The sequence below is a fragment of the Pipistrellus hanaki genome (assembly GCF_964339955.1).
Source record: "Pipistrellus hanaki genome assembly, chromosome: 11".
Taxonomy (NCBI): Eukaryota; Metazoa; Chordata; class Mammalia; order Chiroptera; family Vespertilionidae; genus Pipistrellus; species Pipistrellus hanaki.
Genome location: NC_140513.1, coordinates 13,516,948 through 13,544,504, shown reverse-complemented (window position 1 = coordinate 13,544,504; position 27,557 = coordinate 13,516,948). Strand labels below are relative to the sequence as shown.

At 38.6% G+C, this 27,557-nt stretch overlaps 1 protein-coding gene across 4 annotated transcripts in view; it reads right to left on the bottom strand.

The window, feature by feature from the left end:
- CNTRL (centriolin) overlaps nt 1–27,557 on the bottom strand; it is an 84,369-nt gene that overhangs the window by 10,290 nt on the left and 46,522 nt on the right. For all 4 annotated transcript variants that reach the window (XM_084899183.1, XM_084899185.1, XM_084899184.1 and 1 more), the window contains 21 exons: nt 27,043–27,222; nt 24,300–24,479; nt 23,241–23,357; nt 22,811–22,955; nt 21,958–22,103; nt 21,408–21,597; nt 19,808–20,121; nt 17,917–18,122; nt 16,030–16,222; nt 13,913–14,043; nt 13,630–13,770; nt 13,401–13,527; nt 12,270–12,434; nt 11,358–11,517; nt 10,206–10,321; nt 9,906–10,123; nt 7,688–7,845; nt 4,255–4,328; nt 2,935–3,123; nt 2,283–2,508; nt 371–576 (listed from right to left, as the gene is read on the bottom strand). In XM_084899183.1, coding sequence (XP_084755309.1) covers nt 371–576; nt 2,283–2,508; nt 2,935–3,123; nt 4,255–4,328; nt 7,688–7,845; nt 9,906–10,123; nt 10,206–10,321; nt 11,358–11,517; nt 12,270–12,434; nt 13,401–13,527; nt 13,630–13,770; nt 13,913–14,043; nt 16,030–16,222; nt 17,917–18,122; nt 19,808–20,121; nt 21,408–21,597; nt 21,958–22,103; nt 22,811–22,955; nt 23,241–23,357; nt 24,300–24,479; nt 27,043–27,222 — 3,582 coding nt within the window. The remainder of the gene's footprint in view (nt 1–370; nt 577–2,282; nt 2,509–2,934; nt 3,124–4,254; nt 4,329–7,687; nt 7,846–9,905; nt 10,124–10,205; nt 10,322–11,357; nt 11,518–12,269; nt 12,435–13,400; nt 13,528–13,629; nt 13,771–13,912; nt 14,044–16,029; nt 16,223–17,916; nt 18,123–19,807; nt 20,122–21,407; nt 21,598–21,957; nt 22,104–22,810; nt 22,956–23,240; nt 23,358–24,299; nt 24,480–27,042; nt 27,223–27,557) is intronic.

Sequence of the window (27,557 nt, the reverse complement as noted above, 5' to 3'; positions counted from 1 at the left end):
TTTATTTCAAGGATAAAAGCATGCTAGATTTGGCTTCCTGGTTTTAGGATAATGATTAATAAAAGCTAATGTTGATCAAAAGGGCAGAATGGGAAAAATCTATGAGCACTGACTGCAGCCAGTTAGCAGCTTGCCAGCTGAGAGTGCTCTCTGCTTTGTGCTGACATTGTCTTGTTTACAGGACCATCTTCCCAGCCAGGGCTGCAGCCCAGATGCAGACATCTACCATCAGCTTCAAGAACAAATTATGCAGAAATACACCAAAAACAATAGTTGGGCTGACAGGTAATCTATTTTTTCTCTGTTGAAACAGTGTTAAACATTTAAATGCATCACTTCCTCATAAACTGCCAGGGTGGCAGTTACTCACAAGAAGGTTTTTCTCCAGTTGGTTCCGCTGGGTTTTAAGTGCTTCCTTCAGGCTGAGAATCTGTTTCTCGGATTTTTTTCTTTCCGTCAAGAACTGGTTCCGCAGGAGGCTGAAGTCGGCCCTCATAGAATCTGTCTCTTTTTGGAGAGCCAGCAGCTCATTTGACTTTTCCACTAACTGCTGCTCCCGTTCTGAAAGCTGTTGTTCTGAAATGAGCATTTTTAGTACTTTAGCCAGAGGCCCTGAGTTGGCTGTAGGCAGAGCTTTCCTTCCCTCGAGGGCAGATTGCATAATGACATGCCACTCACTCCATCACTGAGTCTTCCAAGTTCCCTCTGACCCACACAAGGCCCCCAAAAGGCCCAGATAAAGTGCCTCTTGACATAATGGGTCTGGAGGGCCTGATTCCAAAGTGATACACAGCTACTATCTCCTTTTTGAATATTTGACTCAAAAAAAGCACCAATCTTGAGGTTCAGTGGACACAAAACAGAGTGGTGAAGTGGTTTTTTAATCAACCTTTATTTTATTTTTTAATATATTTTTATCGATTTCAGAGAGGAAGGGAGAGGGAGAGATAGAAACATCAATGATGAGAGAGAATCATTGATTGGCTGCCTCCTGCATGCCCCCTACAGGGGATCTAGCCCACAACCTGGGCATGTGCCCTTTAGTCGACAGGCTAATGCTCTATCCATTGAGCCAAACCAGCTAGGACTCAATCTTTATTTTAATAAAGGGAGGCACACCAGTACTTCTTCCTTTATAGCAGGTGGTGTAGTGCAAAGAACACAGGATTTAGAGCCATATGAGCCCTGTTTTACAGGGGGAACTATCTCCTGGTGTTCAATGGGAATCATGTAAGCAAATGCCCAGTGCCTCGTCAGTCTGAATAAATAATGCTTATAAATAGTGACAATTAAAACAAACTGTCTGATCACACTCTTTAGAGTAACACCCTATCCAGATTTCACTTTACACCTCTGGCATGGCCACACTTTTTTTTTTTTTTTAAAGTTTTTTTGTTGTTGGTAAGTTTCATTTTCATAATGAAATGATTGGGTCTGGTTCAATCAAGAGTTCTCAGGGTACCCTCGCTAGTGGCTCGGTTGGTGATAGTATCAACCTGTGCACCAAAAGGTTGCAGGTTCTATTTCTGGTCAGGGCACATACCTAGGTTACAGGTTTCATCCCCAGTCAGGGCATGTACAGAAGGCAACCAATCGCTGTTTCTCTCTCACATAGATGTTTCTCTTTCTATATACAATCAGTAAAAACATATTCTCTAGTAAGTATTAAAAAAAAAAAAGAATTCTCAGGGAAAATAAATAATAACCCTTTTAGATCCTTAAGTCCATTGGGTTCACTCAGGGGTGAGGGGAGGGATTTTCTGATCATTATTAAATCCTGCAGAAAAAAATCATTATTGATATTAGGACAATCATTTACCCTGGATTCCCATATCAACTTTATTTATAGATGGCTTAAGTGAGAACAAACAGATCTAAAGGCAAATACCTGTTTTTGGTATTAGTCAAATTTGGATAGAAGTAGGAGTTAATATTGTTTTTTTCACTGGCTGAGATGAAATGGATCATTGTTCCCAGAAATCATTAAGTAATGTACTTCACAGAAAGCCTGTAGAGTACCTTTTGGCACTACTTTGCCTTATTGTCCCACTTCCTTGGGATAGCATTCTCAAAGAAGACAATATGGTGAAGCAAAAAGATTTAATAGTCAGTCTCAATGACACTCTCACAGGGCTACTAGGATTGAGTCTGTACTGTACTTCTCGTTGTGCTGCTGCTGCCTCCTTTCTGGACTATACTTGGGCCCTGGGTCTCTTGTACACACTTCACAAAACACCAGAAGAGCACCCCTCCCGCAGAAAGTGATGTCCCAGAATACATACGGGTTTGGGTGAGTGTCTTCTCCAGGGCCTCACCCCACCGCTCCTCTTCCTGCAGAGTCCTGACACGCTCTTCTGTCCCCAGCAGCTTTGTGAGCACCTGGTCCAGTTTGCTTTTCTGGTCTGTTACTTCCTTTTCCAGTTGCTGCTGCTGCTCTTTCAGTGTCGCTTTACTTGTTTCTAATTTTCTCTCTTCACTTTCTCTCTCTTTCTGGAGTCTTTGACACATCTTAATAAAGAACAACCTTAGTCAGCCATACAATAATAAATAGTGTCCCAGATGAGAGAATCTTCATGGATAGAGTCTATATAGTAGAAAGTAGGAAACAGCCCATCATGACAGAGTGAGTTCCTTTACCAAGGTAACCAAGCAGGGACTGGAAAAACAATGTGGTCAGCCTGTGAGAAGGGGATGCAAGTAGCAAATGACAGGTGGCCATCAACATTCTTTATAAAACCAATGTTCTAAGGCCTTAAGTGTCCAGAAATATTAATACCAAGAGTTGGTTACAATACCCCCTCCCCCCTGGTTACCCAGGGCAGTTAAGGGAAGCCACTCCCTTGAGGGATACTTCTCAGGTTTCTGCCAAGAGGGAAAAAGCTCACACCAGTGACCAAGTGTCTCCTGTTACGTAAAATCATAAACGTGCAGTACCATTTCTTGTTGCGCTAGTTTGGCTTTGTTTTCTATAATCTCATTCTGGAGCACTTGAAGCTGTTGCTGTTTTGTCTCCTCTTCTTTTTGGCAGTCTTCGAACTTCTTTATCAACTCACTGATGTCCCTCTGGAGCCTGGTGTGCTCACTGAGCAGTGCATCATTCCGCCTGGTGGTGTGGAGCAGGTCCTGTAGGTGAAAGGACACATTGAAACTACTGACAAAGCCATCTTTACTAGAGGTGCCTAGTGCCACTCCAGCATCTGCTAAGTATGACAAAATGAGACAGAATAAAAGTTCCATTTCCTTTATTATCTCAACATATTTATACAAAGGTACCCAGAACTCAATCATTGACTTTCCTCTTTTTAGAACCTAAAAAAACCACACAAATAAGACAGCAGAAGATGTCAGAACCTCAGCAAGAGATTCAGTTCCTCTGAGCTTTAGGTCACTGAGGTGGAAATAAAAATACCCACTTCACAGGCTTGCTAAGAAGATTAAGAAAAACTGTGAATAAGGTTAATTCTTATTGGAAATGAACCAAAAGTCATGGTTTTGTTTAATTTGAAATATACAGGTTAAAAAACTCAGAAAAATAAATACTTTCTTCAAATTAAGAATATTTGAAAAAGTTACCATATTTCTAACACCACAAAAAATATTCGTGAGAACCCATTTAAGACTTTTTAAAAGAACACTTGGATTTTATATTTTATATATCTTAGAAACACAAAATCCTACAGGTAGAAGGAAGAGAATTTAGATTTTTAATCAAACCTCTAATTTCCATAGTGGAAACTGAGGCCCAGAACTTGCTTGAAGTTATTTGAAACTCAAATTACAACACTATTCTCACAGAACAACACAGAATTACTTTTAAGAAGATTATCAGAAGTATAAAGGTCAAGAATCCACTGTATTCAATGTTAGGCAAGATAAGGGCCCAGATCTGGCAGTTACTCTACAGCTCAATGAACCATCAAATCTAAGCCCAGCCTTTGGAGGCTCATCTGTGCAACAGATAAGAGAGGGTTCTTCTGGTCCCTAAAGTCTCCACTGGGACTACTGAGGGGTTGGGCTCTGGTCTAGCCACCACCTTATTTATTAACTTTGAGTAAAATGTTGTTTAAATAAAGAGTTCTAGGGCTAAAATAAATTAGAAAATGACTGGTTGGCATGTGTATATGATGTTTGTGTTATATAAATGGCCCTGTGGGACCTGCTGGTATGAAAAAGAACTAGCCTATTTGATTGCTATTTCAACCAATTGTTTGAATGCCTTCAGGATACCACCACAAGATTACATGTTAAGCTTACCTGTTTTGTTAGGTTCAAATGGTCTTGAACATCAGCTAGTTCTTCTTGTAATAAGTTTACTGCTTCTCGTTTTTCTACAGAAATAAAGTTTACATGATATAAAAAATACATATGTATGCAGTTTCCAGATTCCCATTAGCTTCCCCAAAAAAGTGGAGTGGAAGTGAATTTAAACATATTTCTGCTCAATGTATGACTATGCCACAGTCTTTAAAGCCAAAAGAGAGAGGTACATGCACAACCCAAATCTGGGCGTGGAGCCCAGGTTTTTGACAACTTCCATTTTCAAATCCTAACAAAAAAATTTATAGATAATAGCTAGAGCTGATGCAGTGCATGATTTTAATTAGGCACCTACAACTTTGCTGGTAGAAATATAATTTAGTATAACCTCTCAGGAAGACAACTTGGAAATATATATATATTTGTTTTGTTACTAGCTATGTGAGTTTAAGCAAGTCACTTACCTTAAGCAAGTGACAAGGAAACTAAAGTTCCCTCATTTGAAAATGTGTAAAAATAATAGTTTTTATCACATAAAACTGTTACAATAATTAAATGAGAAAATGCATATAAAGCATCATCATCATCATGTCTAAGACACAGTAGTAATCAACAAGCATACTATTAGCTAGAATTACCTAGTAACTTCTCCTAAATAATCATAAATAATTATAGAGATTTGGTAATAAAGATATTATTTGCACCTTTGTTTTTCTTTTCAATACTATACAAACACATATACATCCCTAGGAAAAATCATCCCTTTGAGGGATGAGGTTAATAGTATTTTTTTAAATTAAGTCTTTATTGTTCAGATTATTATAATTATTCCTCTTTTTTCTGCCCACAGCTCCCCCTCAACCCGGTTCCCACCCGACCCTCTGCCCTTACCCTCCCCGCACTGTCCTCATCCATACGTGTATGATTTTTGTCCAGTCTCTTCCCACACCCCCTGTCCCCGCACCTCCCATACCCCTTTCCCCCCAAGAATTGTCAGTCCACTCCCTTTCTATGCCCCTGATTCTATTATATTCACCAGTTTATTCTGTTCATCAGATTTTTAAAAAAATATATATTTTATTGATTTTTTTACAGAGAGGAAGGGAGAGAGATAGAGAGCTAGAAACGTCGATGAGAGAAACATCGACCAGATGCCTCCTGCACACCCCCCACCAGGGACGTGCCTGCAACCAAGGTACATGCCCTTGACCGGAATCGAACCTGGGACCCCTCAGTCCGCAGACCAACGCTCTACCACTGAGCCAAACCGGTTTCGGCGGTTGTAGGTTCTTGCTATTCATCACTTTGAATATTTCTTGCCACTCCCGTCTGGCCTGCATAGTTTCTGTTGAGAAATCTGCTGACAATCATATGGGCGCTCCCTTGTAGGTAACTGTTTTTCTCTTGCTGCTTTTAATATTCTCTCTTTGTCTTTTGCTCTTTGCATTTTAATTATGATGTGTCTTGGTGTGGTTCTCTTTGGATTCCTTTTGTTTGGGGTTCTCTGTGCTTCCTGGACTTCTAAGTCTATTTCTTTCACCAGGTGAAGGAAGTTTTCTGTCATTATTTCTTCAAATAGATATTTTTTTCAGTATCTTGCTCTCTCTCTTCTTCTGGCACCCCCATAATTCAGATATTGGTATGCTTGAAGTTGTCCCAGAGGCTCCTTACACTATTTTCATATTTTTTTATTCTATTTTTCTTTTTGCTTTTCTGGTTGGGTGTTTTTTGCTTCTTTGTATTTCAAATCTTTGACTTGATTCTTGCAATCCTCTAGTCTGCTGTTGGATCTCTGTATAATATTTTTTATTTCAGTCAGTGTATGCTTAATTTCTAGTTGGTCCTTTTTCATATCCTCGAGGGTCTTACTAAATTTATCGGCCTTTTCTAGAAAATTCTTGAAAAACTTTATAACAGTGGTTTTGAACTCTATATCCCATAGTTAGCTTTCCTCCATTTCTTTCAGTTGACCTGTTACTTTGTCTCCATATTTTGGCTGCTTCCCTGAGTTGATAGAGTGGCTTTGTGTGCTAGGTGTCCTACAGGATCCAGTGGCTCAGCCTCCCCAGTTACCTGAGGTGAACACTCTTGGTGCACCCCTTTGTGGGCTGTGTGCACAGTCTTGTTGTAGTTAAGCCTTGATTGTTGTTGGTATCACTGAGAGGAATTGACCTCCAGGCCAATTGGCTGTGAGGATCAGCTGTGTCTACAATGGGAGAACTGTGCTAGAGACACTCTTATGACACGAGACTTGCTTCAGTGGGCAGTGGGGCTTTGGTGCTCACTGAGTCTGCCCCCTGAGTGTATCCCTTATGGATCTGAGGAGCTGTAATCTGAATGGTCCTACTCTGATCCCTGGGTATACTGGCTCTTGGATCTCTAAGGAGGTGCTAATTTAGCCTCTGCCTGAGGCCACCCAGCAGGAGCTACAGAGAAATCTGCAGATTCCTCTTCTTTGTTTGGGTTTTGAAGATGCCCAGATGAGGTGCAGCTGTGAAGCAATGCAAGCTGCTGTGGGGCCTTGGGCCTTCTTTTGGATGTTCTGTGTCTCACTGACTCAGCAGCAGTTTGTTAAGTAAGTTTAGAATTCAAAGGACAAGGCCATTTATATGCAAAAGCCTCTGCACTCAGCTTGGATGGGGTGGAGTCTCAGGGTGGAGCAAATAACGATGGTTTCCCATCACCCCTGCCCTAAGAGGCCCCTGGGTCTCAGTGTCCCACAGTAATTGCTGCAAGCACCTCTGAGAGAAAGCTGCCCTCGAGTTTTGCCTGCTGCCAGACAGTCCAGTTTCTCCCCAAATGAGTCTGGGTCCCAAGTCTTGCCCAGAACTGGAGTTCAGAGCAGTCGGGAGCTTTTGTCTCCCACACGCTTGAATAAGCCAGCTGCGTACTCAGTTGCCAGCCCTTTCCACGTGTGTGCACACCTCCGTACCTCTGGACTTTACTTCCACAGCTCCTGTGAGTCTCAGCGTGCTTTTCTCTTTCCTTCCAATTGTAGAATTTCCACTCAGCCAGGCTTCCTGTGGTTCTGGATGATGTCCATTTAGTATTTTAGTGTAGTTTTGAAATTGTTGTGCGAGGCAGCAGTTCAGGTGTTTACCTATGCCGCCATCTTTGTTTCTCCCTCTCAATAGTAATTTTTATTTCATCTTTTTGCTGTTTTGAAATTGTTCTTTTAAGAACAAAAATTAGTTTTAAACAGCTTTGAGATATTCATATAGGATGTATTTCACCCACTTAAAGTATACAATTCAGTGGCTTTTAATATATTCACAGTTGTACAAATACCACCACAATCTAAATTCAGAACATTTTTGTCATTTCTAAAAGAAATCTCAGGCCCATTAGTGTGAGTTATTTCTATAATAATAAATATCAAACAATTAAAAGAATACCATAAGGCAGAAGCCCATGCTGTGTGGCCTCATACCTTGTAGCTGCTGCTGCATTGCTGCTATGTCTTCATGCAGGGAGAGCTTGTCCCGGTTTAACTGGTCTAGCTCCTGCTGTAGTTTTCTGACACTTGATTCCAGTTTTTCTAAGTTCGATTGCTCCATTTTGCTATTTTCTTCTGTAGCTGCTAAAACCCTACCATTCAAGTAAAGAATAGATAGGCTGTCAAATATGAACTGTTCAAGCATACATAAGAGACCACTGAGGGGCAGTGTTACACTTTCACAAATTAGTTATGAACTCTGAATGATTATAAATCTTAAAAATTTAAGACTTTTCAACTCATTTTCAAAAAGACCTATTTAAAAATAGGAGATTTTAAAACAACAACACTCACTAAATTGAAGTTTTATAAAAATCAGGGATGAAAATATGACTAGCACTAAGAATTCAAAAAATCCAAGTGGTTAAAATGGATCTCTAACTCCTGATAAGTGTAAAAGCAAGAAACACATTGCTTGTATCAGAGGATTTGCTCATATGTAGACATGCATGTGCATGCATTCTCTTACATAACTGGGATTACACAGTATGCACTTGCTTATGTCTGTGTTTTGTTTTGTTGCTGTTTTTCCCCCACTGAGAATAATTACTCTGAGATTCAGCCATGTTCTTGTATCAATTCTATCCCTTTTTATTGCAGAGTGGCACTCCATGGTAGAAATATAGTGTAATTTGCCTATCTGTTCACCAGTTGATTGACATTTAGGGTGTTTCCAGTTTTTGGCTATTGCAAATAAAAGCTGCTATGAACATTCACGTATAGTCTTTGTTTGGACATATGCTTTCATGCCTCATGTGTAAGTAAGTAGGAGTGCAACTGCTAGATCTTCTGGTAGGTATATGTTTGATATGCCAAACTATTTTCCGAAGTGGTCTTACTAACATTTTACAATCTCACCAATCGTGTAAAAGTTCCTGGCTAACATTAGGTAGGTACGCTTAGTCTTTAGTTTAGCCATTCTAATAGGTGTGTAATGATATCTCATCATGGTTTTAATTGCATTTTCCTAATGGTCAATAATGCTGCACATCTTTTTATGTGTTTATTTACTACCCATATATCTCTTAAGTGAATTCTCTGTTCAAATCTTTTGCCCATTTGAAAAATTGGATTGTTCCATTTTCTTATTATTGAATTTTGAGAGTTTATATATACATATTTTGGGCAAGAGTCCTTTATAACATGTGGTTGTAAATATTTTTCTCCCATCTGTCTTTTTGTTATCTTAACAGCGTCTTCTGGGAGGATTTTTAAGTTTTGAGGAAGTCCAAATTAATCAATTTATTCTTTCATGGATCATGCTTTTAGTGTCATAGCTAAAAAAGATTTGTCTAACTCCAGGTCACAAAGGCTTTTTTCCTAGGAGTTTTATACTTAGGTTTTACATTTATGGTCCATTTTGAGTTAATTTTTATATACAGTGTGAGGTATGGATTGAGGTTCTTTCCTTTAAGGGGGAGGTTAGATACACAATTGTTTCAGTAACATTTTTTGAAAAAACCATCTTTTCTCTAATTAAAAAGATATCTTTGCATCTTTGTCAAAATCAGCTGGCCACATATTTGTGAGTTTACTTCTGGAATCTCTATTCTGTTCCATAGATGTATTTGTCTATCTTTATACCAATTCCACAGTGTTTTTTGATTACCATAGTTGTATATTAAGTCTTGAAATCAGGTAGTATTAGTACTAAATATTTGTTGTTCTTTTTCAAAATTGTTTTTGTGTCACAACTAAAAAGTTTTAGACTTTATTCTAGGTTGTTAGCATATGAATTTTAGAACTAAACTGTCAATTTCTATTTTAACTGTCTGTTGGGATTTTGATTGTGATTGTTTTGAATTTATAGATCTCAGAACTGAATTGTAACAATATTATCTTCCTGCCCACAAACAAGGTATATTTCTCCACTTATTTCTATCTCCCAGTATTTTAAATATTATTTTATTTAAAGAACAAAGCAAAACAAAACCACACAACAGATTAAGAAAATGCTTTGGGGGTGGGGAGGCAAAGTATAAAAAGAAAGAAATTTGCCCCAAAATGCTATTGGTGAATTTCATTCTGATACTGAATTTGTGGAGTACTGTTTTTTCCTTTCTTAATTTCTCAAATTTTTGTATACTATTAGAGCATTTATGATTTAGCTTTCAAGAAGTGATCTTGCAAGCTTATTTGTTCCCATTCTTACCGTTTGGTTTGTGCCAACTTCTTTTCGCAGCTGTCACATTTCTCTTCCAGATCTTGCTTTTCTTTACACAAAGACTCAATACATGATTGCAATGCTCGGTTCTCAGCAGTTATTCGCTCTATTTCCCGTTTGTCCCTTTCAAGGAGCTGCTTCTGCCACTCTATTTCCCCTTTCTGTCGCACGGCTGCCTGCTGCAAATTCTCTAACTCCAGTTTCTCCTAAATCAGAGAAAAGATGACTCAAACATGCTAAAAGACAAAGACTGCAGTTTGGTATTGGCAAAACAACTTTGTGTATTACCTCTAATACTTCAACTTGAGTCTTCTCTAATTCTGACATCTTTTGGTCATGCTGTAGCTTCAAACCTTGTAGTTCATTGTTTTCAAGGTGCAGCATGTCCAGAATATTCTTAAGTTCTAACAGAAACAAAACATGGTCCATGCTATCAATGAATTTGGAAACATTTATAAAGTGAAACTGAAAAAAATGCTATTGACTGATACAAGAAACAAAAGATAATAAAAAAAACTGTGCTAATTAATGAAGCTAATTATATTTTTAATGAAAAAATGATTTAAAAGTATCGCTAAGCATTAATGTTAACAAAACATTTTAATAAAAAAAAACATTTAACAAAGATCTAGTTCTAAAGGCATTAATCCTACCTAAAAGAATTTTAGACAAAATAAATAGGAAGAACTTAATCATATGTAAGTTGAGATTTACATAACAACTCTTTTCCCTTGAAGTATACATTTTTAAATAGTAACTCTTTTTTCTTATTATAAAAATATCTGTTAACTATAAAAATTTTGAAAAAAAAGCATAAAAGAAAAAAATCCATCATTATCTCACCATCTAATGCAGTAATATTTTGATGTTTTTCCTTCCAGAACATATAGATACACAAACATATTTTTAAATGAATTCAGACTAGACTCTATATTAAGTTTTTACCTTTTTTGTTCACTCTCCATGCCAGCATTTTTACATGTCATTAAATTTTAAAAATACAGCTTTTAAAGTGGTCATGTTTCCAAATTTTGTCATAAATTTTGCTGCAAGTAAAAAACTCAGGCAGCTTAATTTGTGAAATAAGGAAATAAAGGCTTCTCTTTAAAAAGAAATATTCCCGTGATGGGCAAAAATGCTTACCTTCTTTAGATAACTAGAAATGGGCTAATTGGTGCAGTAGTATGAATTATAAGAGTCTTGAAACTGGGAGAGTGTTCCAACTTATACTCTGACCAATAGCCTACAAGTTGGTCAGCAAGGAATATGATTATTTTGCTTTTAAATAAACTATTAACTTGAATGGGAGAAAATATCATTTCCTTTTATAATCTGTAAGATTAACTTTTAAAAGAAGTTTATTTGACAATTTTTCTTCTATGACCTGGAATATAGACATTTCCAATCTCAGACTTTATATATGTTTTCCTTTAAACTTACCAGTTTTATGTTTAGACATTTGCCCTAAAACTACCTGAAGATTTTCTTCTTCTTTTTCAATTTCCTGCTTTATAAGAGTAAGTTGGGTTTTTTTTTCACTAATTTGGACATTCAGTTCTCCTTTTTGAAAACTCATTTCTTCCAGAAGAGATTTTACTTCCTGTGCAAAAAAATTAAAAATAAAAAGTCACCTCCTGCCTTCACAAAATTATGAATGGAAACTAATATCAGTTCTGTTACTGTTTCATTTTATAAAACTTCTAATTTGGAAACAAACTAATGTTTGCCTTTTATGTCAAGAACAACACTGTATTTTACACTATCATATTTCTGTATAGAAGCAAAAAAGTAACATACTCTCTTCATTTAAAATGTATTTGTAACATTTGCCATGTGCAAGGCAATATGTTGCAGAGAAAAAAGACTGATTCAGGTATCTCTCCTGCCCTCCAGGGGCTTTGTGCCTTGTGGGGAAGTAAGACTGGAGACATACACATGATCAGGAGAAGTTAAGATGCCCTAGGAAACATGTTAGAGTGCTACAAAATTCAAAAGAGAGAGACAATTCTTCCAGGATAAAGGAAAAGTCAGGGAAGTCTTAGTGGCATGAACCTGAACCACGAAAAATAGGTAAGATCTGGACATACTCAGAAGGAGAATTCCTGGAAAAGAACAAGTATGAGGAAAGTACAGGGGCAGAACACCTTGGGCACGTCCAGAAAACATTATTGGAGAGCTACACATGACAACCACAGATAGCTATACAACATGTCACCAAACTGATGATACAGAAGAGTTAAGACTTGGAAATTTGCATTTGCATTTGGGAAGGAACCTACAGAAATATCTCAAAATAAACCCGTAGCCAAGCACTATCCTAGGACTCTTAAGAAAATCCACTGGAAAACATACCCTAATGTAATTGCACTTCTCAGTTACTTCAGTTTCGCCTAGTGTCAAGGCTTCCTGGAGGTCAGCTTTGGCCTGGACCATGCTTTCTTGGAGTAGATTCAGCTCCTCCTTTTTATGCCCTAACTGCCTGTCCAAAACAGCCATCTCCTGCTGCTGAGCTGCCACCTGCATTAAAGAAAAGTGAAGAATATAAAGCTTGACAAAGGCCACAACCTAAAAATTGTGGAGAGACATTAGGAGCTAGCCTAATTATAATTACCGGGTTGCAAGATTGAGAAAAGCCAGGCTTGGAAATAGGCATGAAATGCCTAATAAAGACCTTTAACTCACATATGTAAAATCACTCAAATCATACCAAAAGCAAAAGTGGTACAATAATGATCCCTCAGGTTATGGTTTTTAAAGAACTTTCCTATCTCTACCTTATTCCATTTGACAACTACTTTGACAATGGAAGTTAGGCAGGGATTTTTAAAATATATATTCATTTTGTAAATTTAAAAATTGCTTATAGCCTTAACCGGTTTGGCTCAGTGGATAGAGCATCGGCTTGTGGACACAAGAGTTCCAGGTTCGATTTTGGTCAAGGGCATGTACTTTGGTTGTGGGCATGTCCCCAGTGGGGGTGTGCAGGAGGCAGCTGATTGATGTTTCTCTCTCATCAATGTTTCTAACTCTCCCTCTCCCTTCCTCTCTGTAAAAAAAAAAAAAAAAAAAAAAAAAAAAATCAATAAAATATGTATTTTTTAACAATAAACATATACTGCTCTTAAAATAAATTGCATATAATTTTAAGAGCAGTATATGTTTATTTACAGAGAAAATGGAAAATCCTCATAGCACCCCCTTATCAAATGTACTTTGGTATAGATTAAAAATACAAACGTAAGTAAACACATTTAACATAAACGATCTGAGTATATCCTGTTCTGAGACTCCTTTTACTCAATAACATGTTTTACTGAGTTTGGGTTGGACTAACCTTTACAATATATAGTCTCACTTATGCTTTAAGTTTTATTTTTTATTTTCCAGTCTTTTCTACAAACATGTATTACTTTTTATAATCATCACATGAATGTAGGTTTCAAAGCAGCATGCACTGGTTGTTCAAGGCATCTGTTGCCATACCTGGCTTTTCAGCTTCTCCAGCTCTGTCCTCTTGGCCTGCAGGAGAGTCTCTGACTCTTTAAGGACCTGTAAGTGATGATCCTCACTGTGTTCTGCAGCCTCGATGTCTTTTTGTAGTTTCTGCAACCTATAAAGCACACAATAGTAGAGCAGATCCAAATGGAGACTGACCCCCAATCTGTCTACCAGCACAAGCCCTTTGAAACCCCACAGAGGCCACAGTACTTACTCTTCGGTCAGTTTTTCCTTCTTCTTGCTTAGACACTGGAAATCTGAGTCTTTTGCTGCAACAACCTTGTTTATTTCTTCCAAGATTTCTTCTTGTTCTATTTTGTGCTGCTCCAAATCCTTTGTGTCAGCCTGGATCAATCTAAAGCATCGATTTATTGCTCCAAGGCCCTTAGACTTAACTCACACTATTTATCATAAATCAATTATTATCCTCTTAGAACTAAACTTTACATTCATCTCACTGAATATATATATATCAATGGCTGAGGGATTCCACCTACCTGAGCTGCTGGTCGGCTTTAACAAGGTTGACAGCAGTTTCCTGAGCTCTCCTTTCTAATTCCTCAGCATCTTTCTCAGTTTGTAATAACTTTCTCTTGGCATCAGCGAACTTTTCAGCAGCATTTTTTGTCTAGAAAACAAATTATCATTAAAAGCAATTCAGTTACAGACTTCTCTCACAGCTATTGGTAGTGTAAATTGGTATAACTCTTAGCAAACAAGGCAATACAGAAAAACTTTATAAATGTTCACTCACTGTGACTGTCCAATTCTCAGAAAAAAATTCAAAAGTAAACAATTACCACACAGAATTGCTCAATGTATATTGGAAATTATGTAAGTGGACAAATAATAGATTCAACAAGTGATAATGTATCTACACAATTGAATACTGTTCAGCCTTTAAAATAGAGCGACAATGTAGCAACATGGGAGAATATTAATGATATTATGATGACTTAAAATTTTACAAGCCCTGTAAGAGCAACTATGTAAAACTATATCTGTGTCATCAAAGACAGAAAGGCTATCCAAAAAAAAATTATTATTTAAGGGTGATGGGACTAGATGATTTTATTTAAAAAATAATCTGTAGTATTATTATATGTCACTTTTTTCAATTAAAAATATCTATCCAATTAAGTAGCAATGAAGTGATTTTACTAATATTCCCTCCACAAAGAGATGCTAGATGTACTCTAGCTATTTTCATGTTAAGTAAAACCTAAATAATCTGAAGATGATTTAATTATGGCTGACAATCACAAATATTAAATACTTTAAAAAAATATATATATTTTTTTTATTTCAGAGAGGAAGGGAGAGGGAGAGAGAGATAGAAACATCAATGATGAACGAGAATCATTGATTGGCTGCCCCTTACATGCCCCCTACTAATTGGCTGGTTTCTGTCAATTTCATCACCTAAGCACTGGAAAAGCTTGGTATGCACTCCAGAATGCCACTCTTTCCAAATATATATATATATATATATATATATATATATATATATATATATATATTTTTTTTTTTTTTTTTTTGTCTCTTTCTATGTCGAGTTTTAATTTGTCTGGCACTTTCCTTACAAAATGTAGCATTTCTCCCTTCCTCTTCCTCTTTAGCAAGCTGCCTCCCTAAGTCATTTTGGGAAGATGAAGGGAAAAGAGCTTAGCCTTGGTTCACTTACTATCTCTGCCTACTACTGGTATCATCAATTTTCTTTTATATGCCAGTGATAAATTTTTCTCTAGTCCTGCTCACACCTATTTTCTCTCACAGTAATCTAACATGTGACAGAAGAAGGAACTGATCATTTGAAAAGAGATGAGGATAGCTTTTCATTCTTATTAAAACCATTACTCAAAAAATTTCTTTAATAAGTCATTCATTTCCATTCTCGGGTAATAGATTTCTGTTCTTCAAACCGATCCACTTTTAAATAACAATATAAAAATAATAATTCCTGAGGTTGCTCCATGTGGGTATGGGACTTTATTCTGGAATTCTCACCTAACTAAAAAAAGCTCTCTTGGTGGGACAGAACCTTAACGTGTGACCTTGGGCCAGTTAACAGCCTCTCTGAGCTACATCTGTCAACTGGCTAACCATCACTTTACAACATGGTTGCCAGAAAGGTAAAATGAAAATAAATAAAATATCCAATATTTTCTCAAATAAAAAAATACTTTATTTTTTATATCCTTATCAACTTTGAGGACAAAGTAAGACTAGGAGTCCTATAAGGTACAATGCTGCTTTATAAAAATATAAGATTGATGTATTTTAATAATTACAGATATCAAACCCAATAAACAAAGACTCACATAGATAAGGAAGTGGCAAGTGTTAGGAACTAATGACTTCAGAAGCTTAACTATGCTACTTCATTTAATTAATATTAAACAGCACTGATATTCTTAATCTGAATTTAAGTATGAGGAAAGCAAAGCTCAGGGACTTAAGTGACTTGCCCAAATTTTCATAGCTTCTAAACTAGCAGCGTCTAGCATAGAACATGGCTGTCTGACTTGGACAACTTTAATCTTACAACATTTTCTTTCTAATCCTTCATGCTGACAACAGTAAACTGTCTCACCCCAAACCACAACTGACATACTTTCTCTTCTGTGTATGAAAGTTCACTCTCAGCTTCCGCCAGCAATCGATCAGCTTCCCTGAGCTCTGCTCGACGTTTCAGAAGGGTCTTCTCAATGCACTCAATTTCATCTACAATATCCTCATGGTGTTTGAGGGATTCTTCCATTTCTTGTTCATTCATAAAACTCTCCACATTTCCATCAATGAAATCTCTAAAAAAATCATATACATGCACATCAAAGTATTTTAAATGTTATAATACAGACACTTGGAGCCTAAACCAATGTTAATATTTCTATTCTTCTGTGGAATAAAAATAAAACCACTACCACAATAATCATCCATTCCCTCAAAATTACCCTTCAAGACAGCTACCCCAAATACTGCCTAATTTTGTCTGTTCTGCTAAAATAAGTGACAATATCTGACATGATAAGGATTCAGTAACTCAAGGCTATCTTGTCAAAATTACTTGAAAACAAGACCATCTATGGCAAAAGAAAAAAAAAATGAAAGTAAATCTATCAATATATTCACAGATTTATCTTTAAATGGAGGTATATAGAAACTTTCACTTTTTCCTTTGAATATTTTTGTGTTATCAAATTCCCTAAAATAATCATTTAAATTACACTTTTATATCTGGGAAAAGAAATGATTATCCAACTGCCCTGCCATCCTACTCAAAAAATTATCCCTCACATAAACACCTACAAAATAATAGAAATAATCATTCCCAAACCCTCAAGGTCTTTGCTTTTCCTTGCCAGGTCTGTTAGAAGGCAGAGACCATATCTCACTCAACTCTGTGTCCTTCACAGGACTCCCCTCAATCCTGGTGGCTTGGGCCAGCCTGGCTTAAATGACAAAAACTGGAGAATTGTCATAATCCATAGCCTACTGCAGAAGAGGAGCTTCTACATAAGTGACCCATCCACAGATACTGCATTCATTCACAGACCCTACGCCAGGTGCCGCGGCACAGAAAAGGAGGCCCAGCTACCATCCTCCTCTATTCCTTAAAACATGGTGTGCACAGTACTATGCCCAAGGCTGCCATCCCAAACTGTGAGCGCCCAAGATGAGAAAGACTTTGTGTAAAAGGGAATCCTTGCCCTTTGTCTTGGAAGACAGGTAGGAGTTAGGCAGGTTCGAGTAATGAAGCCATTTCAGACAAAGGACAGTATGTGGAACAGTGGGGAGGCAGAAGAAAATGTGGTGCTTAGGGAAACCACAGCAAAGTAAGTAGAGCCAGAACAAACACTGTGTGTGGGACAGCAGGATAAAAAAGGCAGGCAGGATTCAGATCTTGGTGGGTGGGGTACATTCTGATGGGACCGAGAGTCATACAGATGAGTGGTACAGTAAGATATGTAACCAAGTCAACAGGTAGAAGGAAAAAAAGAGTCTAAGATGTAGAAAGCCAGTGTGGAAGCTAATGCAATGACCTAGGATTAAAGACCAGTGCAATCGAGATCAAAGAAGGGGTCCAGATTCAGAGCTCCTTTGAGTAGAATCAGTAGGACTTGGAGACTAGCTGGATGCTGGAGGAGTGAGGGAAAGGGAGATGTTGACAACACCTGACAGGGTAACGGGGGCGGGGGAATGGTTGTGCCATTTTCCAAGAGGGAGTTGGATAATTGGCTAAAAGACTTGAAGTTTACACTGTCCAATATGGTAATCATCATGTGGATATTAAATTAATTTAAATTCTGTTCCCCAGTTCCATTAGCCACATTTCAAATACTCCATTGCCACATGTGACTTTGTGACTACTGCTTTGGACAATACAAATCTAGAACATTTTGAAGATCATAGGAAGTTCTATCAGACAACATTGATTCAGGTTATCTTAATGAACAAATATTATAATCATCTGAATTATAAAAATAAAATGGCTAATTACTTTCGCTGTTGATGCTTCTGGATGGTTCTATGTAATTCTTTTACTTCATGCTCTAAGTCTTTCTTCTCTTGCAAAAGACCATTAATATTATGATACAGTTCTTCCATTTCTTTCTCAGACTGCTGCTTGGATACTCTCATCCTCTGTTCCCATTTATTTGATTTTAAATGCTGCATTATGTCTTCCAATCTAGAAACTTCACTCTCCTGAACAAAGAAAAAATGCAATATTGAAACGTCACATGATGTTCTCCCTCTTTCCTGCCCAAAAGCTGAAATTAACTATGGTTAAAGTGGCATGTCTGATCTGAAAATGGTAGTAGTTTTTAAAGCTTCAGTATATGAAGAAAAGGTCAAGACAATTTTTTCACAAGTCATAGATAAAATGAGTGAATTAATAAAACTTTATACTTTTCCATCAGTCTAACTATGATTGATAAACATTCACCAAGTACTTCTTGTGGCCACCTCTGCCTCCAGGGTTCAGCACCTAGCAGAAGAGATACAGGCTTTTCCCTCCTCTGGGCACATGGGAGAGAAGCTTTATGAGCAGGCTGACCAGAGGACCTGTTTTGCCTGGGTTTTGAAGAACAGATGACATGGGAAAGACCTAGGCTGAGGAAATAACATGTACACATTAGAAGGAGGTGTAAAAGTGCACTGGTGTGGCTCAGTTAGTTGGGCGCCTCCCATGCACTGAAAGGTTGCTGGTTCCATTCCAGGTCAGGGCACATGCCCGGGTTGCAGCTCTATACTGATAAGGGGCATGCAGGAGGCAGCCTATCGATGTTTCTCTCTCTTTCCCTTCCTCCTTCTCAAAAAAAACCCAACAAACTATTCTTTAACAAAAAAAAAAAGTGCACTTGGGAAATTATAGAAACAGCTGGGTACTACTACTGGGGGATAAAAGAACCAACTTAAGAGATTATCAAACACTGAACCAATAGAATGGCTATAAACTCAATGTGCATTGAAAAACTGCAAGACAGTGTGAATTATTATCATTTTTAACCATATTAATGCACACAGTCCCTCTGAAACTAGTCCGACCTATTAAAATGGGACGGTGGCTGACACCCAAGTGTCCTAGTCCTTTACCTTCCCTTCTTCTCAATCTGCTAAGAAAAGGAAAAATAAAGCGCTCCAGGTGTCTTGAGTTTGGAGGAGGAGCTTGTAAAACAAATTTTATTTTTTTTAGAACCATAAAGTTATAAGGTAAGCTAGTGATTAGGAAATAATCATTGTTTGGAATCTAAACTAAGAAAAGAACATGAAATATAGTAAAAATTTACACATAGTAAAGCACACCATAGTATTTACAAATAAATGTTGTACAATCATACTATTTAGAAGCATTTGTAAAACCGTGGGGAAATGCTTGCAACATTAAAGGGGACAAATATATACAAAATTCTGTGCACAAGAAAAAACTATGAAAAGAAATAATAATCAATTAACCTCACCACCCAGAAATAATCCTCATCAAAACTTTACTGTGTGCTACTCATCCGTGTGTGTGTATGCAAACACATACATGTTTATGGGTGTACACACATATAAATACATATATGTGTTTAAGTACAGGCACTCATATATGAAAATATAATACATATACACATTAATATAGTACTCATCATTAGAAATACATATAAGCTTTCTAAAAATTATTACTTTCTGTACTATTTTATTATATAAATCTGGTTTGTAGACTGATCTGGTACCCTAAATCCTGTCCAGCATTTTAATAAGAGAATGGTTGCTCAGTTCTAAACAGCCTTATAAACATATTTTGGGGATATAATCCACTCATAAGTAGGCCAATTTATTAAGTAACCTTATTCAGTCTCCCATGGAAACAGTATGAATAGGGGGTATTATGTCTTTGCACTTACTAAGTTACGGTGCTCCGGGACGTTGCAATGCAGCACGCCCATAGGGATGAGGGGGATGGAGAAGTTGGGGGGTGGAGGTCCATAAACGATGGGAACCCCAGAAGGAGGTGGGCCATAAACAACAGTGCCAGGCGTGAGAGGTTGGCTATTGTTGGGCGAGGAAGGAGGCGGTGCATACAGGGCCATGCCCTGGGGCACAGGAGAGCCATCAGGAAACACAGTGTATATCATGTATCCAGGAGGAGGCACAAATGGGTGGTCCTCCCGGTCATCCAGCTCGCTCTCTTCTGGGCTGTCTCCTCTACTGTCTGCATCTTGAAAGAAATAAACAGAAGAGGTGAGGGGGTAAGAGATCAGCCAAAGGACTTGTATGCATGCATATGAGCAAAACTAATGGACACACACGGGGGTGGAGGTTGGGATGGGAGAGGGTGAAGGGCACATGATGAGGGGGGAAGTAGGGGACCAGGGAGAGGTCAAGGGAAGAAAAAGGAGACTTATGTAATACTTTAAACAATAAAGAATTTACATTAAAAAAAAAGAAGAGTGTTTTACCCCCATGGCTTATAGGTAAAAAATTTAGCAGAAAACAGCAGCATTTAGGCCAGATACCAAAAATCTTAGAATTCTATAAAAAAAAGTAAAAGCAATTTTGAAAAGCAGATCAAAATAGGGATTCAAATTATTTTCAATGCTGATACCTAAATTTTTCTTATGCCTATCTATTGGTTTATATTGTGTGTGTGTATGTGTTTTCCCCTTGTATTCATTTGTTCATTTATTCAGCAACTATTTGGGTGCCTGCTTCACTCGATGTAAAAGGAGATATGCTATGAAATCCCACAGCACTCAGTATTTACCACCATCACAATGCACAGCACTCTCTAAGGTGTTGATTTACTTACTTACCTCCCCTACAAGCAGGAACTATGTTTATCACTGATGACAGAGAACTTAGCACACAGCAGGCACTCAATAAACAGGTCCTGAATAAACAAATTCTCAGAAGGTGGTACTTCCACTTTAAAGATTTACAGTTTCAGAGTAGTAGCTAAATAATTTTCCTATGGTCATACAGCTACTAAGTGAGAGACCCAAGATTTACCCCAAGTCTGACTCATTCCCACAAAGCTTTAGAAAATAGACTTCTAACACTTTATTTTAGTCAAGCAAATTAATGCCATGATTCGAGGATGTAAGCTGCCACACTCCAGGAGCACAGGCAAAGAAACAGCTCAGTCTGCCTGGGTGAGACAGGATAGAGGAAGGCCCAATAAAAGGAGTGGTGTTTGAGGACCTGGACAAGTAGAAATAGGTGTTAAACAGGAAGGAAGAAAAAGGACATTCCAAACAGAGGGCTTAAACATGGAGGTCTGAGAACATGACATGATGGATCTTAGGCAGCTGGATATGGCTGATGTGTGGGAGAGTGATGGGAGATGAAATAAAAAGACAAGAGGTCACTGGCCAAGGCCAAGTCACAGAGGCCCTTGCAGAGCAAGCTAAGGAGCTTGGATTGCGTCTTACGGATTTCAGAGAACCAATAAAAAGTTATTAAACAGGGAAGAGAAATACATCTACCTTGAGTGACCTAACTTACCTCTATTTGCAAACGATTTATGTAACCCACTCCTGATGGGAGAATAAACCCAGTATCCTGAGGCAGGTGGAGGTCCACTGCCTTCCTTCCTGTCTGACCGCCCAGGATGTGGTTTTCTAATAGGAGTTGAGGCTGCGTACTTTAGGCCAACACCAGAGTCCTTGGTGGCCTGGGAACTGTGGCTGGAAACCTAAAACAAATGACAGTAGAGCATACTATCTATCCTATATAATAAAAAGCTAATATGCAAATTGTCCCCTCGACTGGGAGTTTGACGGGGGTTGGGGTGGTGATGGTGGTGTGGAGGAAGGGACGGGGGACAGCCGTCCAACCACCTACAGCCTCTCCCTCCAGCTGGCCCTGCCTCAAGCAGTCCCTTCCACCCACATTCCTTGGGAAGCCCCTATTTTCATCTCAAATATGGAACCTCATTGCATGGCTTAGCCTAGATATGTGTTCTTGAACCCTGTTCACAGTTTGGGGAAAAGAACACTGTCACACTTTCTTTAAGAAAATTCAGTATATACTCCCAGCACCACAGACTTCCTACTTTTGATGATGATGGTGGCGGCATAAAGTACCAATAGCCTCGTCTTTTGAAAGGATCTGCCATGTTGCTGATGTAATCATTCTGATTAGAAACTTCACGTCGAAGGTCAGCAATTTCTTCCAAAATGTTTTCAAAGTTTCCTTTATCTGAAAAGGAAAGCCATTATATAAAGTTGAAACCATCTACTTCCTTCCTCTCTCAAAATACAAGTGATTCAATGAGAGTCAATGACTTTTATCAATTCCTCGAAGCTGACTTTCAGCCTGCCTAGCTAACTAACATTTAAAGAGCACAGACATAGCCTTCTGTTGTTCACTTATAAAGTAAGCCAGAGAAAGAAAATAAACAGATTTGTAAACTTATTTATTTAAAAAATACAAAAGTAAATATCTTATCTCTTTGTGGTCAAATTCTTTAACACAATACTATACTTACATATATTTTTTTTTTATTCTCTGCTTTTATTTATTAAGCTGATTATCACAGCTGGTAAGTCAAGCATAGAACTGATCTGTAACATTTATTTATTTATTTATTTTAAATGTATTTTATTGATCCTTTTACAGAGAGGAAGGGAGAGAGATAGAGAACTAGAAACGTCGATGAGAGAGAAACACCGACCAGCTGCCTCTTGCACACCCCCTACCGGGGATGTGCCCGCAACCAACGTACATGCTCTGACTGGAATCGAACCTGGGACCTTTCAGTCCGCAGACTGATGCTCTATCACTGAGCCAAACCGGTTTCGGCTGATCTGTAACATTTAAATAATTTTTCTAAAGGTCAAAAACAAAAACAAAAATGTTTTGATTTTAGAACTACAGTACCACTACCACAAAGGCCAATACTTTACCGGCCCCAGTGAGGTCTAGTAAATTCCGCAGCCTTGCAATCTCTGTCCTTTGCCTCTCCATGGTCTCATTCAGCTTCTCCATTTCCAGCACCTGTGGGTCTGCTCCTGCGGTATCTACATCTGCTTTCTCCATCTCAATACGAAACTATTGAGAAATCAGACACACAAAGTTCCCAATGAGTATTCTTTTACATATGCACTTATTCTTGCCACTGACTGTAACTCTAGAATTTTTACTTACACTTTACTAATGAGAAAACTGCCTCACTCCTTATCGTTAAACTACGCTATCCTTGGCACACAGAAAATAAAGCACTGACTGATTAGTGACTGCAATTCAAAATCATTTCTGATGTCCCTCCCAGTGATCAATTTTTTAGGAACTGACAAGAACCCAATCAGGAGGAAGTCCCAAAGTACCAGCACTGACCTGTTCCTCTTTACCCCTGAGAAGGTTCTGTAGGAGTTCAATCTCTGCTTCTGCTCGAGTCAGATCCCTGGCTGCTTGCATGGCCTTTCTGCTGAACCTCTCTGTTTCCTGCAACTCCTATTGGGACAGAGGTATGAGTAAGGTACCACAGCTCTCATAGGTTGTTTTCTTTTCTTCTTCCTCCTAGTTTGATTCCTCTGATTTAACCAGATTGCCTGCCTGGCTATCCCATGTACGTGTGATGCCAAGTCCCACCTTGTCCTCTGCCATTTCCATCACCTGGCAGGCTGCTCCACCCCTTTATGGGTGGAGTAGGGTTCTGCATCAGAAGTGAGCAGGGCTCAATTTTTCCTTCACTGTTCTACAGTCTTCCATGACTGGTGTCTCTGCAGGGGTCCTCAAACTTTTTAAAGTGGGGGCCAGATCACGGTCCCTCAGAGAGCTGGAGGGCTGGACTATATGAACTACTAATCCCTACTGTAACACCTTGGCTGCGCTCACTGCCCAAAAAACCTGGCGGGCAGGATCAGACTCCCCTGGGGGCTGCTTGTGGCCCGCGGGCCGTAGTTTGAAGACCCCTGCTAGTATGGACTCTCATCATTAGATTCTCTCCTATGATCTACTGTCTTAATCATTAGCATTTGCATTCTATAAAGACTATATCAGACATTATTTTAGTCAGGAGTTATAACAGCCCTATGAGGTAATATATTAATATGATTACACAAGATAAAAAGATTGATATTCAGGAGGATTACATGGTGATCCTTTAAGACCTTTACTTGGGTCTGCAAAGACAGCTATCTCCCTAAGCAGATCCCTACACTTTGAGGTAGGGATGGTATGTTTCATTTGATGGTTCCTTTCACGACTCAATAGAGTGCATGACTCATGGCAGGGCTGTGAGAGGAGAAATACAATCTGCAGGTCTGAAAAGAAACATCCAACTTTATAGTGGTTTTATAAATAGCCAAAGTCTGTAAGAATATCAGTAATACAAGTTATGTTTTTTGACAGCGGCAGCACTGATGGAAACTTATTCTGTACATGTGAACTCACCTCTGCTCGCTCCTGATTAATTTTCATAACAGTTCCATGAAGCGACTTAAGCTGGTCTTTAGCAAGGGTGAGCTCAGCTGTGGCTAGCTTATCAGAGGCAGCCACTGCTTTTTTTAGTTTCTTTAATTCTTTATCTAAACTAAGAAACTGCTCCTGAGATTTGGCATCTTCAAGTTTCTTCTAAATAAAAGAAATATTAAACATATGAATCATTTGATAACAAGAGCCAATATACAATTAATATTAAGGCAGGGACACTATTCACTGCTACACACCCCATGCCTAGAACAATACCTGGTACATAGTAGGTGTTCCATAAATATTTACTAAGTGAATGAATAAATAAAATAATCTCAAAACTGTAAGAAAACTTGGCCGAAACTGGTTTGGCTCAATGGATAGAGCGTCGGCTTGGGGACTGAAGGGTCCCGGGTTCGGTTCCAGTCAAGGGCATGTACCTTGCTTGCGGGCATATCCCCAGTAGGGGATGTGCAAGAGGCAGCTGATCGATGACTTTCTCTCATCGATGTTTCTAGCTCTCTATCTCTCTCCCTTACTCTCTGTACAAAATCAATAAAATATATATATTTTTAAAAACTGTAAGAAAACTTAGAATGAAATCAGTCTTCTTAGTTGAGAATCTTAGTGATTATAAATTCATTCACTGATTGGAAAAACATTTCTTGGCACTATCACCAAGCGATGGACCACCCACTTTGAATCACTGAGTCAGGCAGTAGGCATATGGTGACAAAGAAAACAGATTTGGCTACTGCCCTCAAGGAGCTTAGGAGAGTCATTAAACACCTAAATAATAAAGACAAATAACTAAAAGTGATTAATGCTATCAAGGGACAAAACAGAGCACTCACTGTCTGAGAGAAAAGCAGGGAGACCTAGATTGGTGGGATGGCAGCAGTCCAGAAGAATAGTGAAAGAACATGGTCCAGGGGAGGGAATGGCAGGTGCAAAGGCCAAAAGGGAAGACAGAACTTGGCTTTTTAAAAAATACACACACACACATATATGTTATTGTGGGTTTTTTTTACAGAGAGGAAGGGAGAGGGATAGAGAGTTAGAAACATCAATCAGCTGTCTCCTGCACACCTCCTACTGAGGATGTGCCCACAACCAAGGTACATGCCCTTCATCAAAATCGAACCTGGGATCTTTCAGTCCGAAGGCCGACGCTCTATCCACTGAGCCAGATCGGTTAGGGCAGAACTTGGCATTTTTGATGAGCTGAAGGAAAGAGCTTACTGAGAAAAGGAGTGAACTAAACAGAGGTAATCATGCAGGGCCTCATAGGCTTAAGAATTTTGGTCTTTATAATAAGAACAACAGGAGCTACTAGAGATGGGGGAGACATGGATGGAACTGACAAGAGCCAATTCACATTTCTGAAAAAACATGTTGGCTGCTCTGTGGAGCAGGATCATGAGCGGAAGTGGGAGACTTGTCAGGTGGTCACAGCAGTTGTTCAGAAGACAGATGATGGCTGAATGAAGGTAGTGGCACTGGAGAAGAACATAGTTCATATATTTCAAATACATTATATTTTGGAGGCAGGCTCAGTAAGACTGGAGGACTGATGGGTTCTCAGTATGAGACAAGTCATTCACTGAGGCTGGGAGAAGGGAGACAATAGGTGTGAGGAGTGAGAAGACATGAAACAATAGAGCATAGGACAGTAAGCTTACTGGAGAAAAGGGTAAAGTTTCCACATTAACCAAGAGTTTATAGTGATATCACTATGCCTGGAAAGGCAACTTATCCTCCAGGAATACTTAGCATATCCTCAAGGCCAAAGAAAGCAAATAGCTACAGTTTTGTCAGAGAAGACAGACAGGAGAAAAGGGCAAGAGATTTAAGGATATTTGCAAAAATGGCTACAATGGTAGACTATGGAACCTAAGGTGAACAAGGAGGAAAATGAAGAAAGCTTAACAAACAGAAACAGCGGGGCTAATGCACTGAAATTCTCAATAATGTTGAAAAATGTCAGCATGGGGATGCTGGTAAGATAAGAGTGATGCTTAATTTGTGATTTCAAAGGTGATGGGCACAATTTGAACAAGGTATAGGATCTGGTAATAGGAGATGGTTATGTAGGATTGAGAAGTTCAGAGAGAGGCCAGGGTATTAGAAAGAAAGCTGAGGAGTTTAGAAGTAATTTCCCACAGATATGTCCAACTGGGCAAGGGGTTTTGAAAGAGATAAAGTCATCACAATAGCAATTAACTACCACCTAACCAACTATAAAATCACTCCATAGCATTCTAATTATTTCTTTCCATCAATAATGGCACCATTGGCCGGGACCAGTTTGGTTCAGTGGATAGAGCGTTGGCCTGCGAACTGGGGGGTCCCAGGTTCAATTCCGGTCAAGGGCATGTACCTTGGTTGTGGGCACATCCCCAGTGGGGGGTGTGCAGGAGGCAGCTGGTCGATGTTTCTCTCTCATCGACGTTTCTAACTCTCTGTCCCTCTCAATTCCTCTCTGTGTAAAATCAATAAAATATATTAAAAAAATAATAATAATGGCACCATTGTCTCAGTCCCTTGATTCGATGACATATATCCAGATTTCTCTTTGGTCAGTTTCACGCGGGGTCGGGGGGCAGGGGGGAGCAATGCAGCCAGAGGCTACTGTGGATCACAACTCTTTCTCAGCTGGCCTGATTGCTGGGGGCAGGATGAAGCAGCAGGAACTCATGTGTCTCACTTTCCTAGTCTTCCCTACCTTTTTCTCTAACTCTTGGAGTTGGGCCAGAATTCTCTCCTTCTCTTCATCAGCTTCCTGAAGTTGGAGATCTGTAAGGCCTTGGATTTCCTCCATATTTTTTAAGTTTTCTTGCAAATAGTGAATTTCATTCTCCAACTGCTGGATCCTTGCTTCATGTTGTCTCTTATCCAAATTAATCTGTGAGGAAATGGGAGTTTCAAAGATAATTTTTAAGCAAAAATATGTTTTACTCAAAATAAAAGCTTTTGAGGGAATTATATTTCATTTTACTAAAAAAACATAATAACAAAATTTTGTAATCAGAGTTACTGGGGATGGTTTTCTCTTGAATATTCTCTAGCATCCATTTTAATGCTTGTCTCATTAAAATAATTACATCAAGAAAAATCAATTCTGGCACCATCCGCTACTCCAGCAATGTGGCATTGTTTGCCTGCATGTTAAGAAACACCTCCCTGGCTTCTAGGACAAGGAAAACACAGTTTCACAAAGAAGCCTGATTTTAACATCAG